Genomic DNA, 21,265 nt, shown 5'->3' with positions numbered 1-21,265 from the left:
TAAACCCAGCCTGGTCAGAGAGCTCTCTCTCTCGCTCTCTCTCATCCCTGCTTTCTGTCTCCAGTCTGTTCCCAAGGGTCACAGTTCACATCTCACCCTGGGACCTGTTTTTCAAGGGAGGGCTGGGTGAGGTAGAATGGAGGGAAAGGGTTGGTGGACACTTTTAGGGAAGCTCAGAGCTGGTATAAAAAGAGTAGACAGACAGAGAGGGGCCAATCTTTCAGAAGATCAGATGTACAACTAGCTGGTTTTCCCGGAGGAACGGTACAAGGAAAACCTAGTCAAGTTAACTTGTGCATCTCCTCGCACACTCCTTCACACTCCAGGGTCTCCATGGCCCTGCTGATGCAATGCTGGGTGTGTGTGATTACTCTGTCACTCACGATGACCACCAGCCATGCCTTACAAAGGTAACGCCATCTTTTTCTTTGTGTTTTTATCACTGTATGTTGTCTACTGTGTAATGAACCTAAATGCTATGGTCCTGATGGGGTCAACTTGGGGTCATGATAGGGGCTGCAACAAATGTTTGATGTATTATAATAATCGATTATGCTTATGCTGTATTAATAGAAGAGGAAGGGCTATAAGACCCCTCCCCCACTACATTTATAGGGTCCTGGACTACAGATTAGCAATATATATTCTTTATAAGGTTTAATATTGTTCCACAGTTATTTTCTAGTCTCTGCTTCTTATAAGAAATGGTCTGAGAGATGTGTGAGTTATTGCAGTCAAAACAGGGTGTCTGAGAAATCGCCTCAAGGCTAAAAGAGATTCATAGACACAGAACCCTGCAGGGGAGTGAAAGAGATAAGAGACAAGTCAGACATACCACCATAAAGCAACTTGGGGAGTGGGAAATCACTGCTGAGCCCTTAGAAAACACTGGAACTATTGTTCTCTCCTGCAAGTTTGTATAACTGTATATGCATGGTCTCATGAGTAGAAGGTGTTGACGTAGGCAGTAACATCACTAGGAGTTGACTGCAAGCACATTAAAAGCAACTTGGACTTTTCCTATTTTGCAGAACTCAGAAGAGACATCAGTTGTATGTTTGATGTTTGATCTTTGACTTCTGTTTACAGCTGTAATTTGATTAAAATGATATGATTTATAAGTGCACATTTTGAGTAGTCCTTATTTGTTAAGTAAATAACGGAGCCCAGAAAAGTGGAACCAACAGTCCTACTCTGCAATGTGTAATGAACCTCAATATGAAATTATTTCTGGTTAGCAATTAAATAACTTACTGGGATTGTTTTCTAATTAAATTGTCAAAAACAAAATAGCTTCCTAGCAAAGAGCAATTTCTCAAGCAATCATTTTTGGGACTGTCTGGGAGTGATCTGAGTGGGGAGCGGAAAACTGAAAACTATTGGCAGAGAGGTTTGAAACTCTCCATCTTATTGGTCTATTAACTTATTTACCAGGCAGGGCAAAACTCCATCCCACCAAAATAGGCAGACATGTATTTTCAAACTGCTCTTAAAATGAAACGGTATTATCCTAATTTTCACAATTTCACAGTATTATTCCAGCCTCATTGTGTGGAAATATTTATAAAAAGCAGGAAAATCATGTTTTTGACTGCTCTGGATCGTTAAAATAGACAGTGAAGAAGCTTGAATGGATACTTTGAGGTGTTTTATCAATTTAAACCAGACAATTTTTCTAAACTAAATCATTTGAGAATGTGTATTTTGGCAGAGCTGTAGAAACAACGTTATACAGACATGGGGACACATGGTCTCATGAGGACACATGGTCTCATGTCAACAATGGTCCATGATTGCAGAATGCATTGTATACCCCCCAGTCCCATCCCACCCCTGCTCACTTCCTATGTATCATTCTATTGGATGATTTTTCCTCACTGTCGTCATATCTAATCAGGATCAGTCTGAAGAAGATGCCCTCCATAAGAGAAACCCTACATGAGATGGGTGTGTCCCCAGCGCAGTTATTCACTGAATTGGCCCAGAAGAGCAAAGATGACCTCTCCCCCAGCAACGGGACAGCCCCCACCCCCCTCATCAACTACCTGGATGTGAGAGACACTGCACTGACCACCCATACTGTAGATGCAATTGACATGGAAACATTATGTTCCAAATGAGAGAACACTAAGCACGTGCCAAACTTAGTTGGGTAAATTATTCATTGCTGCTTCTTCTCTCTGCTTCTCAGACCCAGTACTATGGGGAGATCAGTATTGGTTCTCCTGCCCAGATGTTCAACGTAGTGTTTGATACAGGCTCAGCCAACCTGTGGGTGCCCTCACACAGCTGTTCCCCTCTCTATACTGCCTGCTGTAAGTACAGTGCACACAAACACACACACACACACACACATTCAGAGACGTCATGCCCATAGGGGGCACAGGGGCAAGGGCCCCTTAGATCTGTCCTCTTGAAAAAAAAAATGTTTTATCTGTAATACTACTAGCCACCTACACATTTTATGAAGTTGACTTTAGCTAACCCAGATGGGTTTCCAATTTCACTACCTCATAACTAGCTACCAAGAAGCCAACAATCAAGTTAGAGTAGCTAGTTTATCTAACTACGCGTAACTGCCAAAATAAAGGAAACACCGGGAATGCAACACAATTTTTCCAAGAGAAATTCCATAATTTGGTGTTTTGTTGATGGTGGTGGAAAACACTGTCTCAGGCGCCGCTCTAGAGTCTCCCATAAATGCAAGGGTGTAACTTTCACTGGGGACGGGGGGGACTTGACCCCTCCCACATTCTAAAATTTTATTTTTGCCCCCCCCCCTCCCCAGTTTTAAAATTGCACTGTGATACAAAAAGGAGAATCGGTGTGCTTTAGGACCATGCGGACGCCTCAGAGCGGTCAGTTGGCTGTTTGCCGATATCAGACGGCTGGATTTAGGACTGCGTGGACACCACAGAGTGTACGGACAGGCTGTGTGAAGGCAAAGATATTATTATAGGGCCAGCACGGTGTTGTTGTCTGCAGCTGCCGTCTCTGTGTGTTGCACTTTTTCTCTGAGTTATAAAAGCAAGCAGAGCAGAAACTCGCGTCTCTTTATTTGACTGATGTAGCTGGCAAGGTAACTTTTGTTTGACTTAACAGAAAAAAAAGTATTTATTCACAGTGCTGAGCTAGTAGTGTAACTGACATGTAACGCTAGCTAATGTTTCATCCTCTCTCGATTTGAAGTTCTGTCTGAAGAAAATGAACTAGCTAGCTTGTAGCTACCACAACTAGTTCAGCTCTAGCCTCTAGTTGTCTGTCACGTAGCAGCATCTAGCAGCTGTTGTGTGTATGGAAATGTTTGTAGCCTTTTTGTCCCGTTTCAACAGAAGTAAATTGACTAGGCTAGTTTTTGCCAGTTGATCTACCATTAAAGCTAGCTAGCTCACTAACTTTACTATTATTTTTGCCTCAATCACACTAGACCTGAATCAAATCAAATTTATTTGAAATGTATTTTTTATATAGCCCTTTGTACATCAGCTGATATCTCAAAGTGCTGTACAGAAACCCAGCCTAAAACCCCAAACAGCAAGCAATGCAGGTGTAGAAGCACGGTGGCTAGGAAAAACTCCCTAGAAAGGCCAAAACCTAGGAAGAAACCTAGAGAGGAACCAGGCCAGTCCTCTTCTGGCTGTGCCGGGTGAAACCAGCGGCCAAACTGAAGACCGATTATGCTGAAGTTTTTTTACAGCGCAATGCGAGTTTTTATTAGTCAGTATAGCAATGTAACGGCTATTGATCTGTCAGTTTCCATAGCTAATTCTCTACTTTTCACATGGACACGGTATAAACAGCTCTACAGTGCACAGTCAGTACACAACACTATGCTCATCATGTCTTAGCAGGATCAGATGGTGACAGGTGTCCCAGCAGGGTCAGACAGCCAGGGAAGACCAGTCTACAGAGCTGAAGTGAATTTTGCAGTGTATTATTATAACAATCAGTGAACGGATACAACATTCATTGTTTTGTTGATGGGTAGGCTATAGCCTGGGATCTGGGAATAATGGCCTTTTCAATTATTGAACCATTGATTCTATTCTTGGATAATATCATGTATAAATGTACATCATGGTAATACATTGTCATGCCTCTGAGTAGGATCAGATGGTGACAGGGGTCTCAGCAGGTCAGGCAACCATGGGGAGACCAGTCTGTGACGGCACTGAGGTTAACTTTTTTTTTTGCAGAAACAACATTTTATTAACACTGGACAAGCCGGAAGCTTCAAAAATGGAAACTATTTTAAGGCAGTCTAACAACCCTGTAAAGTTGATTTCTAAACTGGATCAAGGGTTGATAGAGGCTTTTTCCGATGACACAAACAGGTCAAACAAAAACGTGAGGAAGACCTGGGAAGCACTATTGATAATGATGAATGTATACAGATATGTCAAGGATGGTCTTATAATCTCAGACATAAATTACTGCAGTATAATTAAGAACATCCATAGAACATCCTATATACCAGTTAAACTTAATATCATGCACTCAGAAATATAATTCCTCTGCTGAAGGTGTACAACATAAAAGGGGACATACTGTATTTGAATATGTTATGATCTTGTGAAGGCAAAGATTATGTTCGTTAATCTCAGCATGTCTACAGACTTCCCCTTCTCCCTGTTTTTGTTTGCTTGGAAATGTTGATACTGGAGACTGTAATCTGAAAAAACGGTGTAACCTAGCATTAATGGCTAATGATGCATTGCCATTAATTGAAAGGTTGGTTATCCTAGAACAATGTCACAATGGATGGCAAAAATGTCAAGTTCTGCATTGCACCTGTCTCAGTGGACTAATGCATTGAGGACTCCACAGTCCAAGAATATGGGGATTGGGGCTCAGATGCACAAGGAACGTCTCTCTCCAGAATAGGCTCTCTCCCGCCATTTTATGGGTTCATAGTTTCATAAACTTAATTGTGTGCATTGTTCACTGTGTCTATAAATTCCCCGTAACATATATCACAAGTACTAGTTTACATTTACCATTAATTGCTATAATTTTGAATCTGTGACGTTTGTTGGTTATGGTCATTTCTTTTAATGCATTCAATTTATTATTATTATTATTATAACAGTCATTTACCATTTTTCATTGTCGGAGTGTCTTGAAGAACTCACAACCTATGCTACACTTGTGAGAAACAAGTTTCTGTTTATTTCATTCCATTTATGAGTTTTGTCAATTCATTCATTGTCTTTTGTTTGAAATGCTCCAGTCAATGGTGAGTAAGGACGCACACCTGATTACGCATATAGAAGTAGGACTAGTCTACCTGGCCTGCGCACAAATGTAGGCCTTTAATTGTGCCCATTTGGGGATGTCTGATAGTATTTCTAATTGTCTTGACTCACCACCCCTAATGAGCTGTGGAGCTTCTCAAAGTAATTTTTCTTCACCTTAAACAGCAAGTAAATTAAGTCTATTTTTAGAATCAATTGAGAATGACAATAGTTCGTCAAAGTATTTGAACAATGTACAGTTGAAGTCGGAAGTTTACATACACCTTAGCCAAATACATTTAAATTCAGTTTTTCACAATTCCTGACATTCAATCCGAGTAAAAAATTCCCTGTCTTAGGTCAGTTAGGATCACCACATTATTTTAAGAATGTGAAATGTCAGAATAATAGCAGAGAGAATAATTTATTTAAGCTTTTAATACTTTCATCACATTCCCAGTGGGTCAGAAGTTTACATACACTTAATTAGTATTTAGAAGCATTGCCTTTAAATTGTTTAACTTGGGTCAAACGTTTCGGGTAGCCTTCCACAAGCTTCCCACAATAAGTTGGGTGAATTTTTGCCCATTCCTTCTGACAGAGCTCGTGTAACTGTTTTAAAGGCACACTCAACTTAGTGTATGTAAACTTCTGACCCACTAGAATTGTGATACAGTGAAATAATTTGTCTGTAAACAATTGTTTGAAAAATTACTTTTTACAATTATAATTGCAATTTACATACTGCCCCAATAGATCCACAGATGACTCAATCTCTATTGCACTCCACACTGCCCTTTCACACCTGGACAAAAGGAACGCCTATGTGAGAATACTATTCTTTGACTACAGCTCAGTGTTAAACACCATAGTGCCCTTAAAGCTCGTCACTAAGCTAACTACCCTGGGACTAAACACCTCCCTCTGCAAGTGGATCCTAGACTTCCCCCAGGTGGTAAGGGTAGGTAACAACACATCCGCTATACTGATCCTCAACACGGGGCCCCTCAGGGGTGCGTGCTCAGTCCCCTACTTTACTCCATGTTCACTCACGACTGCACGGCCAGGCACAACTCCAACACCATCATTAAGTTTGCCGATGACACAACAGTGGTAGGCCTGATCACCGACAACGATGAGACAGCCTACAGGGAGGAGGTCAGAGACCTGACCGTGTGGTGCAAGGACAACAACCTCTCCCTCAACGTGAGCAAGACAAAGGAGATGATTGCGGATTACAGGAAAAGGAGGACCGAGCACGCCCCCATTCTCACCAACAGCGCTACAGTGGAGCAGGTTGAGAGCTTCAAGTTCCTTGGTGTCCACATCACCAACAAACTAACATGGTCAAGCACACCAAGACAGTTGTGAAGATGGCACAACAAATCTATTCCCCCTCAGGAGACTGAAAAGATTTGGCATGGGTCCTCAGATCCTTAAAAGGTTTTACAGCTGCACCATCGAGAGCATCCTGACAGGTTTCATCACTGCCTGGTTTTGCAACTGCTCGGCCTCCGACCGCAAGGCACTAGAAAGGGCAGTGCATACAGCCCAGTATTTACCGGGGCCAAGCTTCTTGCCATCCAGGACCTCTATACAAGGCAGTGTCAGAGGAAGGCCCTAAAAATTGTCAAGGACTCCAGCCACCCTAGTCATAGACTGTTCTCTCTGCTACCGCACGGCAAGCGGTACCAGAGCACCAAGTCTAGGTCTAAGAGGCTTCTACCGCCAAATCATAAGACTCCTGAACATCTAATCAAATGGCTACCCAGACTATTTGCATTGCCCACCCTTCTACACTGCTGCTACACTGTTATTATCTATGCATAGTCACTTTAATAACTCTATGTACAGTTGAAATCGGAAGTTTACATACACCTTAGCCAAATACATTTAAACTCAGTTTTTCACAATTCCTGACAACGTTTCGGGTAGCCTTCCACAAGCCTCCCACCATTAGTTGGGTGAATTTTGGCCCATTCCACTTGACAGAGCTGGTGTAACTGAGTCAGGTTTGTAGGCGTCCTTGCTCGCACATGCTTTTTCAGTTCTGCCCACAAATTTTCTATGGGATTGAGGTCAGGGCTTTGTGATGGCCACTCCAATACCTTGACTTTGTGGTCCTCAAGCCATCTTGCCACAACTTTGGAAGTATGCTTGTGGTCATTGTCCATTTGGAAGACCCATTTACGACCAAGCTTTAACTTCCTGACTGATGTCTTGAGATGTTGCTTCAATATATCCACATAATTTTCCTTCGTCATGATGTCATCTATTTTGTGAAGTGCACTAGTCCCTCCTGCAGCAAAGCACCCCCACAACATGATGCTGCCACCCCCGTGCTTCACGGTTGGGATGGTGTTCTTCATCTTGCAAGCCTCCCCCTTTTTCCTCCAAACATAACGACGGTCATTATGGCCAAACAATTCTATTTTTGTTTCATCAGACCAGAGGACATTAAAAAAACTAAAAACTACGATCTTCGTCCCCGTGTGCAGTTGCAAACCGTAGTCTGCCTTTTTTATGGCAGTTTTGGAGCAGTGGCTTCTTCCTTGCTGAGCGGCCTTTCAGGTTATGTCGATATAGGACTCGTTTTACTGTAGATATAGATACTTTTGTACCTGTTTCCTCCAGCATCTTCACAAGGTCCCTTGCTGTTGTTCTGGGATTGATTTGCACTTTTCGCACCAAAGTACGTTCATCTCTAGGAGACAGAACGCGTCTCCTTCCTGAGCGGTATGATGGCCGCGTGGTCCCACGGTGTTTATACTTGCATACTATTGTTTGTACAGATGAACGTGTTACCTTCGGGCATTTGGAAATTGCTCCCAAGGATGAACTAGACTTGTGGAGGTCTACAATTTTTATTCTGAGGTCTTGGCTAATTTCTTTAGATGTTCCCATGATGTCAAGCAAAGAGGCACTGAGTTTGAAGGTAGGCCTAGAAATACATCCACAGGTTCACCTCCAATTGACTCAAATGATGTCAATTAGCCTATCAGACGCTTATAAAGCCATGACATCATTTTCTGGACTTTTCCAAACTGTTTAAAAGCACAGTCAACTTAGTGTATGTAAACTTCTGACCTACTGGAATTGTGATTAAGTGAAATAATCTGTCTGTAAACAATTGTTGAAAAAATGACTTGTCTCATGCACAAAGAAGGTGTCCTAACCGACTTGCCAACACTATAGTTTGTTAACAAGAAACTTGTGGAGTGTTTGAAAAAACTAGTTTTAATGACTCCAGCCTAAGTGTATGTGGTGCCCCTGCACATTGACTCTGTTCCGACTCTATATCTGACATGGTACAGGTTGAATTTTTTAAAGCCCATAACCATGTGTGTGAGGTGTGTACTTTTGTTACAAAGTAGATATATTTAATACTGCCAAACAACCTGATTTAGCCCACTGCTGTAAAAGGTTAATTGCTTAATTAATTGAGGAACCATATAATGAAGCACCTGCTTTCAATATACTTTGTATGTCTCATTTACTCAAGTGTTTCCATTATTTTGGCAGTTAGCTGTATCTTAGCTGGCACTCCTGCTGACAAGGATGGTAGACTTTATAAAAGCGAGCCATAACTAAATGTACTGAATAAGACTCGCATTCTTTTCAATCTTTTACCCAGGTTTTAGCAGAGATGCAGAGAAACATATTAAGTGTCTCTAGATAGCAGGAAAAAGATATCTCAGGTGTTTGAATAATGTAAAATTCTCAACCCCCGAGCCATGCTAGCGTACTTTGTGCCACCTCATATTTTTGGGGTGCATGATGGCCCTACACACATGCACACGCATGCGCACACACACACATACAAACACACACATTTTAAACATTTTATTTGAATCCACTAATCAAATTTACAAAAAAAGGATCCAACCATTTCAAAGATCCCCGTATGCATGGCATTCAAGGATACAGAAAGCACCTCCTTCTCCAACCAGCGAGGCAGCCCACGACAGCTGAACAGCACAGTACTTACCCAATAGCTTTGCCATAGTTTGTCAGGCCCGCAATCTGGAGGCCATGCACTGCAAGCCTGTGTACGTGGCCGAGACTGCCAAATATCAGAGCCTCCAGCTTGCACCTACACCCGAGGGTGTCCAAGCATGCCACAAGGGGCTGGTACTTATGCAGCTTCTCTGCAATGGCCTGCTACATGTAGCCGTCAAATGAACAGCCCACTTCCAAAATGAGCATGTCCCCCTGGCCTCCCACACACACACATAAAACCTGTATGTTTAATTGCTTCCTGGACGATTATGACACAATGACCTTTGAACTCCCAGTTACCCACAACAGATACGACAGTTCTAAGTCCCGGACGCACATCAAGAACGGGACAGGTTTCTCCATCCAGTATGCCTCTGGAAACGTCAGGGGATTCCTGAGTGAGGATGTGGTTGTGGTGAGTGTAACGTTACACCACTCTAAGAAAATAATCTTCGTACCCTTTCTCCTCATCTGTGTCCTATCATCCCTTTTAAACATGCTTTTTTGTGATCAATATGGGAAAAGTAGTAGACATTGCCCATAAGTACTGATCTACTGAAGGATTATCTTACTAGGGGTAAACCTGGATCTAGGTATTGAGGGACAATTTATATCTTACTCTGTGCATTCCCCAGGTGGGTGGCATCCCAGTGGTCCAGGTATTTGCAGAGGCCACAGCCCTGCCTGCCATCCCCTTCATCTTTGCCAAGTTTGACGGGGTCCTTGGGATGGGCTACCCCAACGTGGCCATTGACGGTATCACCCCTGTGTTCGACCGCATCATGTCCCAGCACGTCCTCAAGGAGGAGGTCTTCTCTGTCTATTATAGCAAGTAGGTGATATCACTGTCACTGTTTATATAGGGCCTGATTCAGACTTGAGATAAGTAGACTTCTTTTTACTTAAAAATGGCTGCATTGGACCTTTATCTCAATATCAAATAATTTCTAGGTACCAATTATGTACCTTACTGTGATTGTTTTCAAATTGAAATGGTCAATAAGAATCAAATATAGCTTCTTAGGAAAGAGACATTTCTCAAGCAATAATTTAGCTAGGACTGTCTTTCAATGGTCTGAGTGGGGAGGGGAAAACTGAGAACTAGCTGACATTGGCAGAGAGGTTTGGAACTCTATTTCTTATTGGTCTATTAACTAATTTATTGCCTGGTGGTGTCACCTGGCAGGCCAAGACTCCATCCCACCAAAACAGGCAAAATGTCCTTTTCAAACAGGTATTACACTAAAAGGGCATTATCATAATTTTCACAGTATTATTCCAATCTCCTTTAAGTCCATGTTTAACAATATATTTGCCTACTTTAGCAATGTCACTGCATTTCCAGGCTACTATAGTGAAAGTTAGATGAAACAGTCATTACCCACTGGGCACGGATGTCATTTCAATGTCTACTTTTGTCATCAACTATCGTGAATTCAATGTGAAATCAACAAAAATTGTCACCATATCATTGACAAAGTTCTCTTATGTTGATGACTTTTTGCAAATCCAATCAGTTTTCCACATTGATTCAACATCACAAATATTTCTTTGGTTGAAATGAAGGGGAAACAATGCTGATTCAATCAGGTTTTGCACACTGGGTGGCCCCCGTTCAGAGTGACTGGGTGGCCCCCGTTCAGAATGACTGAGCTTATTACAACTTTTTGGCACCACTAAGGCAGAGGGCGGCTTGAAAACGTGCACAACAATGGCATGATGCAACCGATTGATGGAGGTGCAACCTATGAATAGTAATCCGGGCAATCTGTTTTTCTTCTCTCAGGGACCCAATGCACAAACCAGGTGGAGAGCTAGTGATGGGAGGAACAGACCCAGAGTACTACACTGGTACCTTCAACTACATGGGCACCAGTGAGGCAGGAAAATGGGAGGTCAACATGAAAGGGTGAGATGTGACAGCTATGTGTGTATGTGTACATGTGCAACAGTGGAGGCTGGTGGGAGGAGCTATAGGAGGACAGGCTCATTGTAATGGCTAGAATGGAATAAATGCAATGGTATCAAATATATGGAAACCACGTTTGACTCCGTTCCATTAATTCCAGTCCAGCCATTACAATGAGCCCGTCCTCCTATAGCTCTTCTCACCAACCTCCACTGATGTGCAAGTTGTCTGTCTGTCTCTGTCTGTTTGTTTGTTTATCTGTGGGTCAGTATATACACATTTTCCTGTGTCAATGAACTTTACATGTGTATGTGTGTGTAATTTTCTCTCTCTTTTTCTCTCTCTCTCTCCCAGGGTGACAGTGGGGGAGGAGATGCTGTTCTGTAAGGAAGGCTGTACGGCAGTGATTGACACAGGCTCCTCCTACATCACAGGCCCCGCCTCCTCTGTGTCTGTACTGATGAAAACCATTGGAGCCACAGAACTGGCAGAGGGAGGGGTATGTACATCACAGAGCCACAGACTGTATCTTTATTGCCTAAACAGTCTCTTAACTAGCATCTTACCTTACCTTATGGGTGGAATAAGATGTGTTGTTTTTTCTCCTTTCAGTACACTGTAAACTGTGACCTGGTGAAGTCCTTACCCAGTGTCACCTTCCACCTCGGAGGACATGAGTACTCACTCACTGAGGAGGACTACATCTTATGGGTAAGTAACGGAAATTGGCGCAACTGGGATATACCGTACAGGGCAATTGTCATGTTTACATTTGTAGCTACTATGTCATGTTTACTTTGTGTTATAGATGTGACATGTAGGTTTTATAAATACACATTTATGGAAGTCTTTATCAGTATTTTTTTATGATTTGCTCTCCGTCTGCAGCAATCTCAGTTTGGAGAGGACATCTGTAGTGTGACCTTTAGGGGTTTGGATGTGCCGCCTCCTACTGGCCCTATCTGGATCCTGGGAGCTAACTTCATCGCCCGCTACTACACAGAGTTTGACCGTCGCAACAACCGCATAGGCTTCGCCACAGCAGTCTGACAGGAGCCTCTGCTTAGCCACCAAGCTTTCACTCTCTTGCTCTTACTTCCTTCATACTCTCTTTGTCTCTGTTACTGTCTCTTACTATCAGCCTGTATTTCTCACTTACACTCTATTATTGCGTTTCTCTTTCTTTCTCTCTCTTTCTCTGTGTCTTTATCACAGGGCCTGCCCTTTGTCCCCATCTTTTTTATACTTCTTGCATTCTGCCATGTCAAGTCATCATTTTGAATTCAATCTGTGCCAATTGCACTTTTCACCTCGTATCACCCAATCAGAATACATCTTTGTTTTTAGTTGACGATCATTGACGTGCAGCTAACAACAACACACTTATTTTGTGTTATATATCACATGGCATGCTGATGTCATGTCATAGTTAATTTTTTTTTAAACAATCCTCATGTAATAGCACTGTCTACAATGTCATGATGTAACAAGAATAAAGCTTCTTTAATGGAAATGTCTATATTATTGTTATTGTCTGCAGTCAAGGAATTTTGTTTGCACTCTAAGTTGTCAGAATGTCTGTTTTTCATCAGGGGAAACTCCAGCAGAAAACAAAGTGTTCCTCATTCACTGACCGCAGAAACACGAGCATCTTAATGTCTGTACAGAAATAAACTATCCAGATGTCTTCTATTTTGAGTCACAATATTAATATGATTTATCCTCTGAAGTTGAGCTAGAGATGAATTGATATCAGACAGTGTTTAAGTCCTTAGTTCTGGCAGGCTTTGGTCTACAGAGTGTTGATCTAATGTGGGAACTGATGGTGTGAAAATAGCACACACTGTATGTGTAGGATCCAGGGGTGGATGTAGAAAACCGGTTGAGTGATTTATCTTCTGTTCTGCTGTTCCCGCCACACTGAAGATGCCTTTCACAGCATAGTGTCGCCTCTCTCTCGTTTCTCTATCTTTTCTCTCTTTTCATTCTCTTTCTCTTCACTCTCTCCACTCTCTTCTCTCTCTTCACTCTCTTTTCATTCTCTCTTTTCTCTCTCTTCATTCTCTCTCTTTTCTCTCTCTTCACTCGCTCTTTTTTCTCTTCATTCTCTCTTCTCTCTATCTTCCCTCTCTTTTCTCTATACCTTCTCACTCTCTTTTTTCTCTCTTCTCTCCCTCTCTCGATTATTTGTCTTCTCTCACCATGTGCCAGCTGGCTAGGTCATTATTTATAAAACTTGTATGAGCTAGTGTATTTTTCCACAGCATTTGTGGACAAATAAAAATTCTCTGCCCACCATTCATGCTGGTAAGAGGGGTGAAGCAATTCAACTTCAGCAAAACTTAACATTTATTGTAATGTAGAGTGATTTCTCTGAAACGAAACAGGACAGGATGGAAATGTCCCATGATGTCCTCAAGGAAACATAAGACCATTTCAGTGTACATCTCAACCACAAAGATCAGAGGTCATGATCAATCACAGGTCGGAAAGGTCATACAACCTGTCACTGGAGGATGACATTGAAAGTGAAACCTGCTCTGCAAACAGAATTACCGGAAGACAGACTCTGTTCTTCTTGTATCTTTAACCTCCATTATAGCTAGTAGACACACAAAGAGATAAAAAGACAATAAATGCAGTCATATTTGTTGCAAACTGTTGTGGAGTTATTTCCAGAGGGAAAGTCCGTCCAGTGATGTGGGGTATAGAGAATAAAGATACCTAGACTGGAAGACGAACAACAATTTCCTTGCCTTCATCCCGGCACATCCATGAATTGTTCAACTAAGATATTATCTGGAAAAATGTGTTTTGAGGTTAAGGTGAAGATACTAGCACTGCTACTTTTAATGCTGGTACTTTTGAACATACTGTACAAGTATTCTCTCTACGTGACTCTACAAAACATCTCCATTTCATTTAGCACTAGATCTGTAGTGGCTTTAGAATGGAAGCACATGTTATGTTTTACATAATTCTATGTTGAGGAGGAATATCGAATTACCAAAGGTTATTGTCAAGTATTTCCTGGAATATGCTGTGTTTATGAACTGTGGTCTGCATTGAACCTAAGGGACACAAACCATGTTCCATCTGACCAATTCTCACAGTGGCATCATAAGGATTTGAATAGGAACTGTATTTAACCAATAGAACAGGTAATATGCATCTTGCACTTATTGTACAGTATACTGATCAAAAACATAAACACAACATGCAACAATTTCAAAGATTTTACTGAGTTGCAGGTTATATAAGGAAATCAGTCAATTGAAATAAATTCATTAGGCCCTAATCTATGGGTTTCACATGACTGGGAATACAGATATGCATCTCTTGGTCACAGATACCTTAATCAGAAACTAGTCAGTATCTGGTGTGACCACCATTTTCCTCATGCAGCACAACACATCTCCTTCGCATAGAGTTAATCAGGCTGTGGAATGTTGTCCCACTTCTCTTTATTGGCTGTGCGAAGTTGCTGGATATTGGAGGGAACTGGAACACGCTGTCGTACACGTCAATCCAGAGCATCCCAAATGTGCTCAATGGGTGACATGTCTGGAGGGTATGCCGGCCATGGAAGAACTGGGACATTTTCAGCTTCCAGGAATTGTGTACAGATCCTTGCGACATAGGGCCGTACATTATCATGCTGAAATGTGAGGGGATGGCGGAGGATGACTGGCACAACAATGGGCCTCACGATCTCATCACGTTATCTCTGTTGGAGGTGGCTTATGGTATAGAAATTAACATTCAGTTCTCTGGCAACAGCTCTGGTGGACATTCCTGCAGTCAGTATGCCAATTACACACTCCCTCAAAAACTTGAGACATCTGTGGCATTGTGTTGTGTGACAAAACTACACATTTTAGAGTGGCCTATTATTGTCCCCAGCACACGGTGCACCTGGGTAATGATTATGCTGTTTAATCAGCTTCTTGATATGCCACACATGTCAGGTGGATGGATTATCTTGGCATTGGAGAAACACTCACTAACAGGGATGTAAGCAAATTTGTGCACAAAATCTGGGAGAAATAAGCATTTTGTGTGCGTGGATCATTTCTGGGATCTTTTATTTCAGCTCATGAAACATTGAACCAACACTTTACATGTTATGTTTATATTTTTGTTACGTGTACATTATAGGTGGAAAGAGTATTGAAATACACTATATATACAAAGTACTGTATGTGGATATACTCATTTATTTTATTTCAGCCCCGAGTTCACAAATACTTCTCCGCTTTGCTGTGTGTAGAGCGCATTTATCTTATTCATCTGTAGTTTGTGTGTAGGGCTACATCTATAGTTTGTGTGTAGGGCTACATCTGTAGTTTGTGTGTAGGGCTACATCTGTAGTTTGTGTGTAGGGCTACATCTGTAGTTTGTGTGTAGGGCTACATCTGTAGTTTGTGTGTAGGGCTACATCTGTAGTTTGTGTGTAGGGCTACATCTGTAGGTGTCTGACCTTGATTATATACATTCAAAAGGCTGCCCTAACTTTGCACATTTTCAGTAGCACCTTGGGTAGTGAACCTAATTTTCTAAAATGTAAAGACAGATAGAATGTCTCCAACCCATTGTGAATGAAAGGGTGGGGTAGCAGAATTCCACTCAAATAAGATTAGTCAGCGGGCTAGCAGAGATGTGAATGCCATGATGTCCGATTGATTATTTGTGACATTATTCCCTGGGGTTATCCCGAATAAGGCGGTGTATGGTTGGGGTCAATTGTTTGATCGCAGGCCCTGGATAAAGTATTGAAAATGCCGGACCAAAAATAAAGACGGACATTCCCAAAACATATGATATAATGTAGCAGGAGCCGGATGGCACTCCACACTGCCCTTTCCCACCTGGACGAAAGGAACACCTAAGTGAGAATGCTGTTCATTGACTACAGCTCAGCCTTCAACACCATAGTGCCCACAAAGGTCACTACTAAGCTAAGGATCCTGGGACTAAACACCTCCCTCTGCAACTGGATCCTGGACTTCCTGACGGACTGCCCCCAGGTGGTAAAGGTAGGCAACAACACATCTGCCACACTGATCCTCAACACGATGGCCCCTCAGGGGTGCGTGCGTAGTCCCCTCCTGTACTCCCTGTTCACCCACGACTGCGTGGCAAAGCACGACTCCAACACCATCATTAAGTTTGCTGATGACACAACAGTGGTAGGCCTGATCACCGACAACAATGAGACAACCTATAGGGAGGAGGTCAGAGACCCCAACCATACACCGCCTTATTCGGACAACAACCTCTCCCTCAACATGAGCAAGACAAAGGAGATGATCGTGGACTACGGGAAAAGGAGGGCCGAAAACGCCCCCATTCACATCAACGGGGCTGTAGTGGAGCGAGAGTTTCAAGTTCCTTGGTGTCCACATCACCAACAAACTATGATGGTCCAAACACACCAAGACAGAAGAGGGCACATCAACAACTTTTCCCTCTCAGAAGACTGAAAAGATTTGGAATGGGTCCCCAGATTCTCTAAAAGTACTACAGCTGGACCATCGAGAGCATCCTGACTGGTTGCATCACCGCCTGGTATGGCAAAAACTTGGCATCCGACTGCAAGGCGCTGCAGAGGGTAATGCGCACGGCCCAGTACATCATTGGGGCCAAGCTTCCTGCCATCCAGGACCTATATACTAGACGTGTCAGAGGAAGGCCCCAAAAATTTGGGTTGGGGTCAATTTATTCACCCAAGTCATTGACTATTCTATCTACTACCGCACGGCAAACGGTACCGGAGTGCCAAGTCTAGGTTCAAAATGCTCCTTAACAGCTTCTACCCCCAAGCCATAAAACTGCTGAACAATTATTCAGATGGCCACCTGGACTATTTACATTGAACCCCCACCCCCTTTGCATAGTCACTTTACCCCTACCTACATGTACAAATTAGCTTGACTAACCTGTACCCCTCGGTACCGGTACCCCCTGTTTATAGCCTTGGTATTGTTATTTTAGTGTGTTACTTTTTATTTTAAAAATTACTTTAGGTAATTTAGTAAATATTTTATATTAACTCTATTTCTTGAAGTGCATTGTTGGTTAAGGGCTTGTAAGTAAGCATGTCACGGTAAGGTCTATATCTGTTGTTTTTAGCGCATGTGACAATTACAATTTGATTGGATTTGATTTGGCACCTAGTCCATTGTTGGGTTAATTTTTAACATCCTGCTTCTTGACAGATGCAGACAGTGAAAGGTTTTAAATTTAATCAAACTGTGTCTTACACAAATAAATGATGTATGAATACGCTTAATGGAGGATTGCCACTTGTCTTCTGATATTTCTGTTGCCATTTCTTTCTCCCAGGAAGCCTTTGTCTTTACTAATGACAGGCTTCTCATGTTTTGGATGGTTTTGTATATTCTGGAGATGTTTCCCCTGGCACTGAGGTTATTCTAAGTGTTAGCCAATGATGCTCCTGGGTGGAAGAGATGGCAACAGGTTGAGATGCTTTGAAGCATAGCTCTGTATTTGTAAGTATCTGGGAAAAAATGAAATTGTGTTTGCTTTTCAGGAATTCTGGAAGTTTGGGAAGAGATCCACAAGGGTCGAAATTCCGTTTTGATACCATTGCTTGAATGCGGAATCAGTTAATGGTTGGAAATAGAAGTTGGCACATAACAGCATAAGAGTGATCATCTCTTTCAGACCAAAATTACTTCTGAACCGTGTCCATATCTTCAAGGCGCTTTTCACTTCTGCGGGGTTCCCTATGTGGGAGGTTAGTCCCATGCTTATTTGGGAGCAGAGTAGCGAGAGTGGAACGATCAGAGAGAATGAGTCTTTTTCCATAACAGACAATATACTGTACGTTCATCCTTGTTTTTATATGTGTATGTCCAATAGGCAGAAATAGTTTTTTCCCAAGAAACGCACCTACACCCTCGAGATCAAAATCGAGGGTGTAGAAATTTAGTACAGCAAAGATGGTTTTATTTTCGGTTGTTCTAGAACTGGTTTGCAGATTCTCGGTTTCTTGTTGTTCCAAATGAAAGATGTTATGATTTGGTCAAGAGACTTAAAAAAAGAGGTGGGAATGAAAATGTGTCATGTCTAGAAATTATTTGTAAAAAATTGGACAATGTTACAATTTTGATGGAATTAATGCGGCCTGAGGAGGAGATTGGCAGCATGGGCCGTCAACCTCATTGTACTATAGCTCTGGGTTATTTCTATACCAAGCTAAATGAAGGGGTTAATTTAAAGGGAATTCCATTGAAAGATGCACAAGATGCTGTGTCATTCACTGGGAATATAATCCTTTGGTTCAGGTTCAGCTTGTAACCTTCCTGTAGCACTAATTCCAAAAAGTTTTGGGACACTGTAAAGTCCATGGAGAATAAGAGCACCTCCTCCCAGCTGCCCACTGCACCGAGGCTAGGAAACACTGTCGCCACCGATAAATCTATGATAATCGAGAATTTCAATAAGAATTTTTCTACAGCCAGCCATGCTTTCCACCTGGCTACCCCTACCCCGGCCAACAGCTCTGCACCCCCCGCAGCAACCTGCTCAAGCCCCCTCCCCTCTTCTCCTTCACCCAAATCCAGACAGCTGGGCTAGACAATCTGGAACCTCTCTTTCTAAAATTATCCGCCGCAATTGTTGCAACCCCTATTACTAGCCTGTTCAACCTCTCTTTCGTATCGTCTGAGATCCCTAAAGATTGGAAAGCTGCCGCGGTCATCCCCCTCTTCAAAGGGGGAGAAACTCCCAAACTGACACTCTAGACCCAAACTGTTACAGACCAAACTGTTACAGACCTATATCCATCCTGCCCTGCCTTTCTAAAGTATTTGAAAGCCAAGTTAACTTCTTATGGCTGCAGGGGCAGTATTGAGTAGCTTGGATGAAAGGTGCACAGAGGTGCCCAGAGTAAACGGCCTGCTCCTCAGTCATAGTTGCTAATATATGCATATTATTATTAGTATTGAATAGAAAACACTCTGAAGTTTCTAAAGCTGCTTGAATTATGTCTGTGAGTATAACAGAACTTATATGGCAGGCAAAAACCCGAGAAAAAATCCAAAGCACTGCTTTGCTTTATCTTGGTCAGGTCGCAGTTGTAAATGAGAACTTGTTCTCAACTGGCCAATCTCAGGGTTTTTTTAAACCTGAGATCCTGCAGAATATATTCAGCGTATCTATAACCGTGGGGATTGTATTGTGAGGGTCCGAAATAAACAGCAGAAGGTTTTCTGCATATAACGAAAGTTTGTGATTTACACCGGCTCTATTTATACTTGCAAAATGTTAATTTGTTCGTAGAGATTTACAGTAGCAAGCAGTTCTATCGCAACATAAAAAAGCGGCAAAAGTAGACATCCCTGTCTCGTGCCTCTATGTAGAGGGAAGTAGTCTGAGATTACTTTTGCTTGTACATACAGACGCCATGGGGGATGAGTATAATATTTTGATCCATGATTTAAGTACTTCACCAAATCGTCATTTACCAAGGGCTGTAAATATGTATTCCCATTCGATTCGATCTAATGACTTTTCAGCGCCCAGCGAGGTTACTACTTAAAGCGATTCCGTTGACTAACTGGCATTGACTATATTGAAAGGATGTCGGATGTTGAAAATCGATTGTCGTCCTGCCATAAAGTTTGTTTGATCCGGGTGAATTATGGATGGCATGACAGTTGTCAGATGGTGTGAGAGGACTTTCACTAACATCTTATAAATTGACACAAAGCAAAGAGACTGGCCTGTAGGATCCGCAAATGGATGAGTCTTTGTCTTTTTTTTGTTGTAAGACTGATATGACTGCCTGATTAAGGGTTGGAGGTAGTTTATTTGTATCAATTACCTCGGAGAAAACCGTGCATAAAGTGGGGTTAATCTAAGAGAGAATATGTTATAAAATTCTACCTGGAATCCATCGGGTCCCAGTGATTTCCCGCATTGCATGCTAGCGATGGCTTGACCTATTTCCGATATAGAGAATGAACAGGCAAGTATGGTTCATTGTTCTTTATTTATAGTCGGAACGTCAAGTTTCTCATAGAAAGACTCCATATGGGAGCTGTTTGTCGTTTCTGACATATATGAGTTCTGGTAGAAACATTTAAATTGATGTCGTTGGGGTCTACGAACGCGTTCCCATTTTTGTGCCGTAATATAGCAATTTGGCCAGATGTAGAAGCCTGTCTTAATTGGGGCAGAGTAGTTACATTTTGTTTTAAATACCTTATTTAGATAAGTATTCAGACCCTTTGCTATGAGACTCGAAATTGAGCTCAGGTGCATCCTGTTTCCATTGATCATCTTTGAGATGTTTCCACAACTCGATTAGAGTCCACCTGCGGTAAAATCAATTGATTGGACATGATTTGGAAAGGCACACACCTGTCCATATAAGGTCCCTTAGTTGACAGTGCATGTCAGAGCAAAAACCAAGCCATGAGGTCGAAGGAATTGTCAGTAGTGCTCCGAGACAACATTGTGCTGAGGCACAGATCTGGGGAAGGGTACCAAAAAATGTCTGCAGCATTGAAGATCCCCAAGAACACAGTAGCCTCCATCATTCTTAAATGGAATAAGTTTTGAAAAAAACAAGACTCTGGCCACCCGGCCAAACTGAGCAATCGGGGGAGAAGGGCCTTGGTCAGGGACGTGACCAAGAATCCAATGGTCACCCTAACAGGGCCCCAGAGTTCATCTGTGGAGATGGGAGAACCTTCCAGAAGTACAACCATCTCTGCAGCACTCCACCAATTAGGCCTTTATGGTAGAGTGGCCAGACAGAAGCCACTCCTCAGTAAAAGGCGCATGACAGTCCACTTGGAGTTTGCCAAAAGGCTCATCAGACCATGAGAAACAAGATTCTCTGGTCTGATGAAACCAAGATTGAACTCTTTGGCCTGAATGCCAAGCATCACATCTGGAGGAAACCTGCCACCATCCCTATGTGAAGTATGGTGGTGGCAGCATCATGCTGTGGGGATGTTTTTCAGCAACACGGACTGGGAGACTAGTCAGGATTGAGGGAAAGATGAACAGAGCAAAGTACAGAGAGATCCTTGATGAAAACCTGCTCTAGAGCACTCAGGACCTCAGACTGGGACAGAGGTTCACCTTC

At 42.3% G+C, this 21,265-nt stretch overlaps 1 protein-coding gene across 1 annotated transcript; it reads left to right on the top strand.

Moving 5' to 3' along the window:
- Window positions 1-235: 235 nt before the first annotated feature.
- Window positions 236-12,644, top strand: LOC120061369 (renin-like). The gene is made up of 9 exons (XM_039011136.1): window positions 236-410; window positions 1,898-2,051; window positions 2,192-2,315; window positions 9,530-9,648; window positions 9,869-10,065; window positions 11,020-11,142; window positions 11,497-11,641; window positions 11,755-11,853; window positions 12,031-12,644. The coding sequence occupies exons 1-9, from the start codon at window positions 334-336 to the stop codon at window positions 12,190-12,192; spliced, it is 1,200 nt and encodes a 399-aa protein (XP_038867064.1). The 5' UTR covers window positions 236-333; the 3' UTR covers window positions 12,193-12,644.
- The last annotated feature ends 8,621 nt before the right edge of the window (window positions 12,645-21,265 follow it).

The sequence above is a fragment of the Salvelinus namaycush genome, chromosome 16, assembly GCF_016432855.1.
Source record: "Salvelinus namaycush isolate Seneca chromosome 16, SaNama_1.0, whole genome shotgun sequence".
Taxonomy (NCBI): Eukaryota; Metazoa; Chordata; class Actinopteri; order Salmoniformes; family Salmonidae; genus Salvelinus; species Salvelinus namaycush.
The sequence above is the reverse complement of the archived record's forward strand: the minus strand, read 5'-3'. Positions and strand labels throughout refer to the sequence as shown.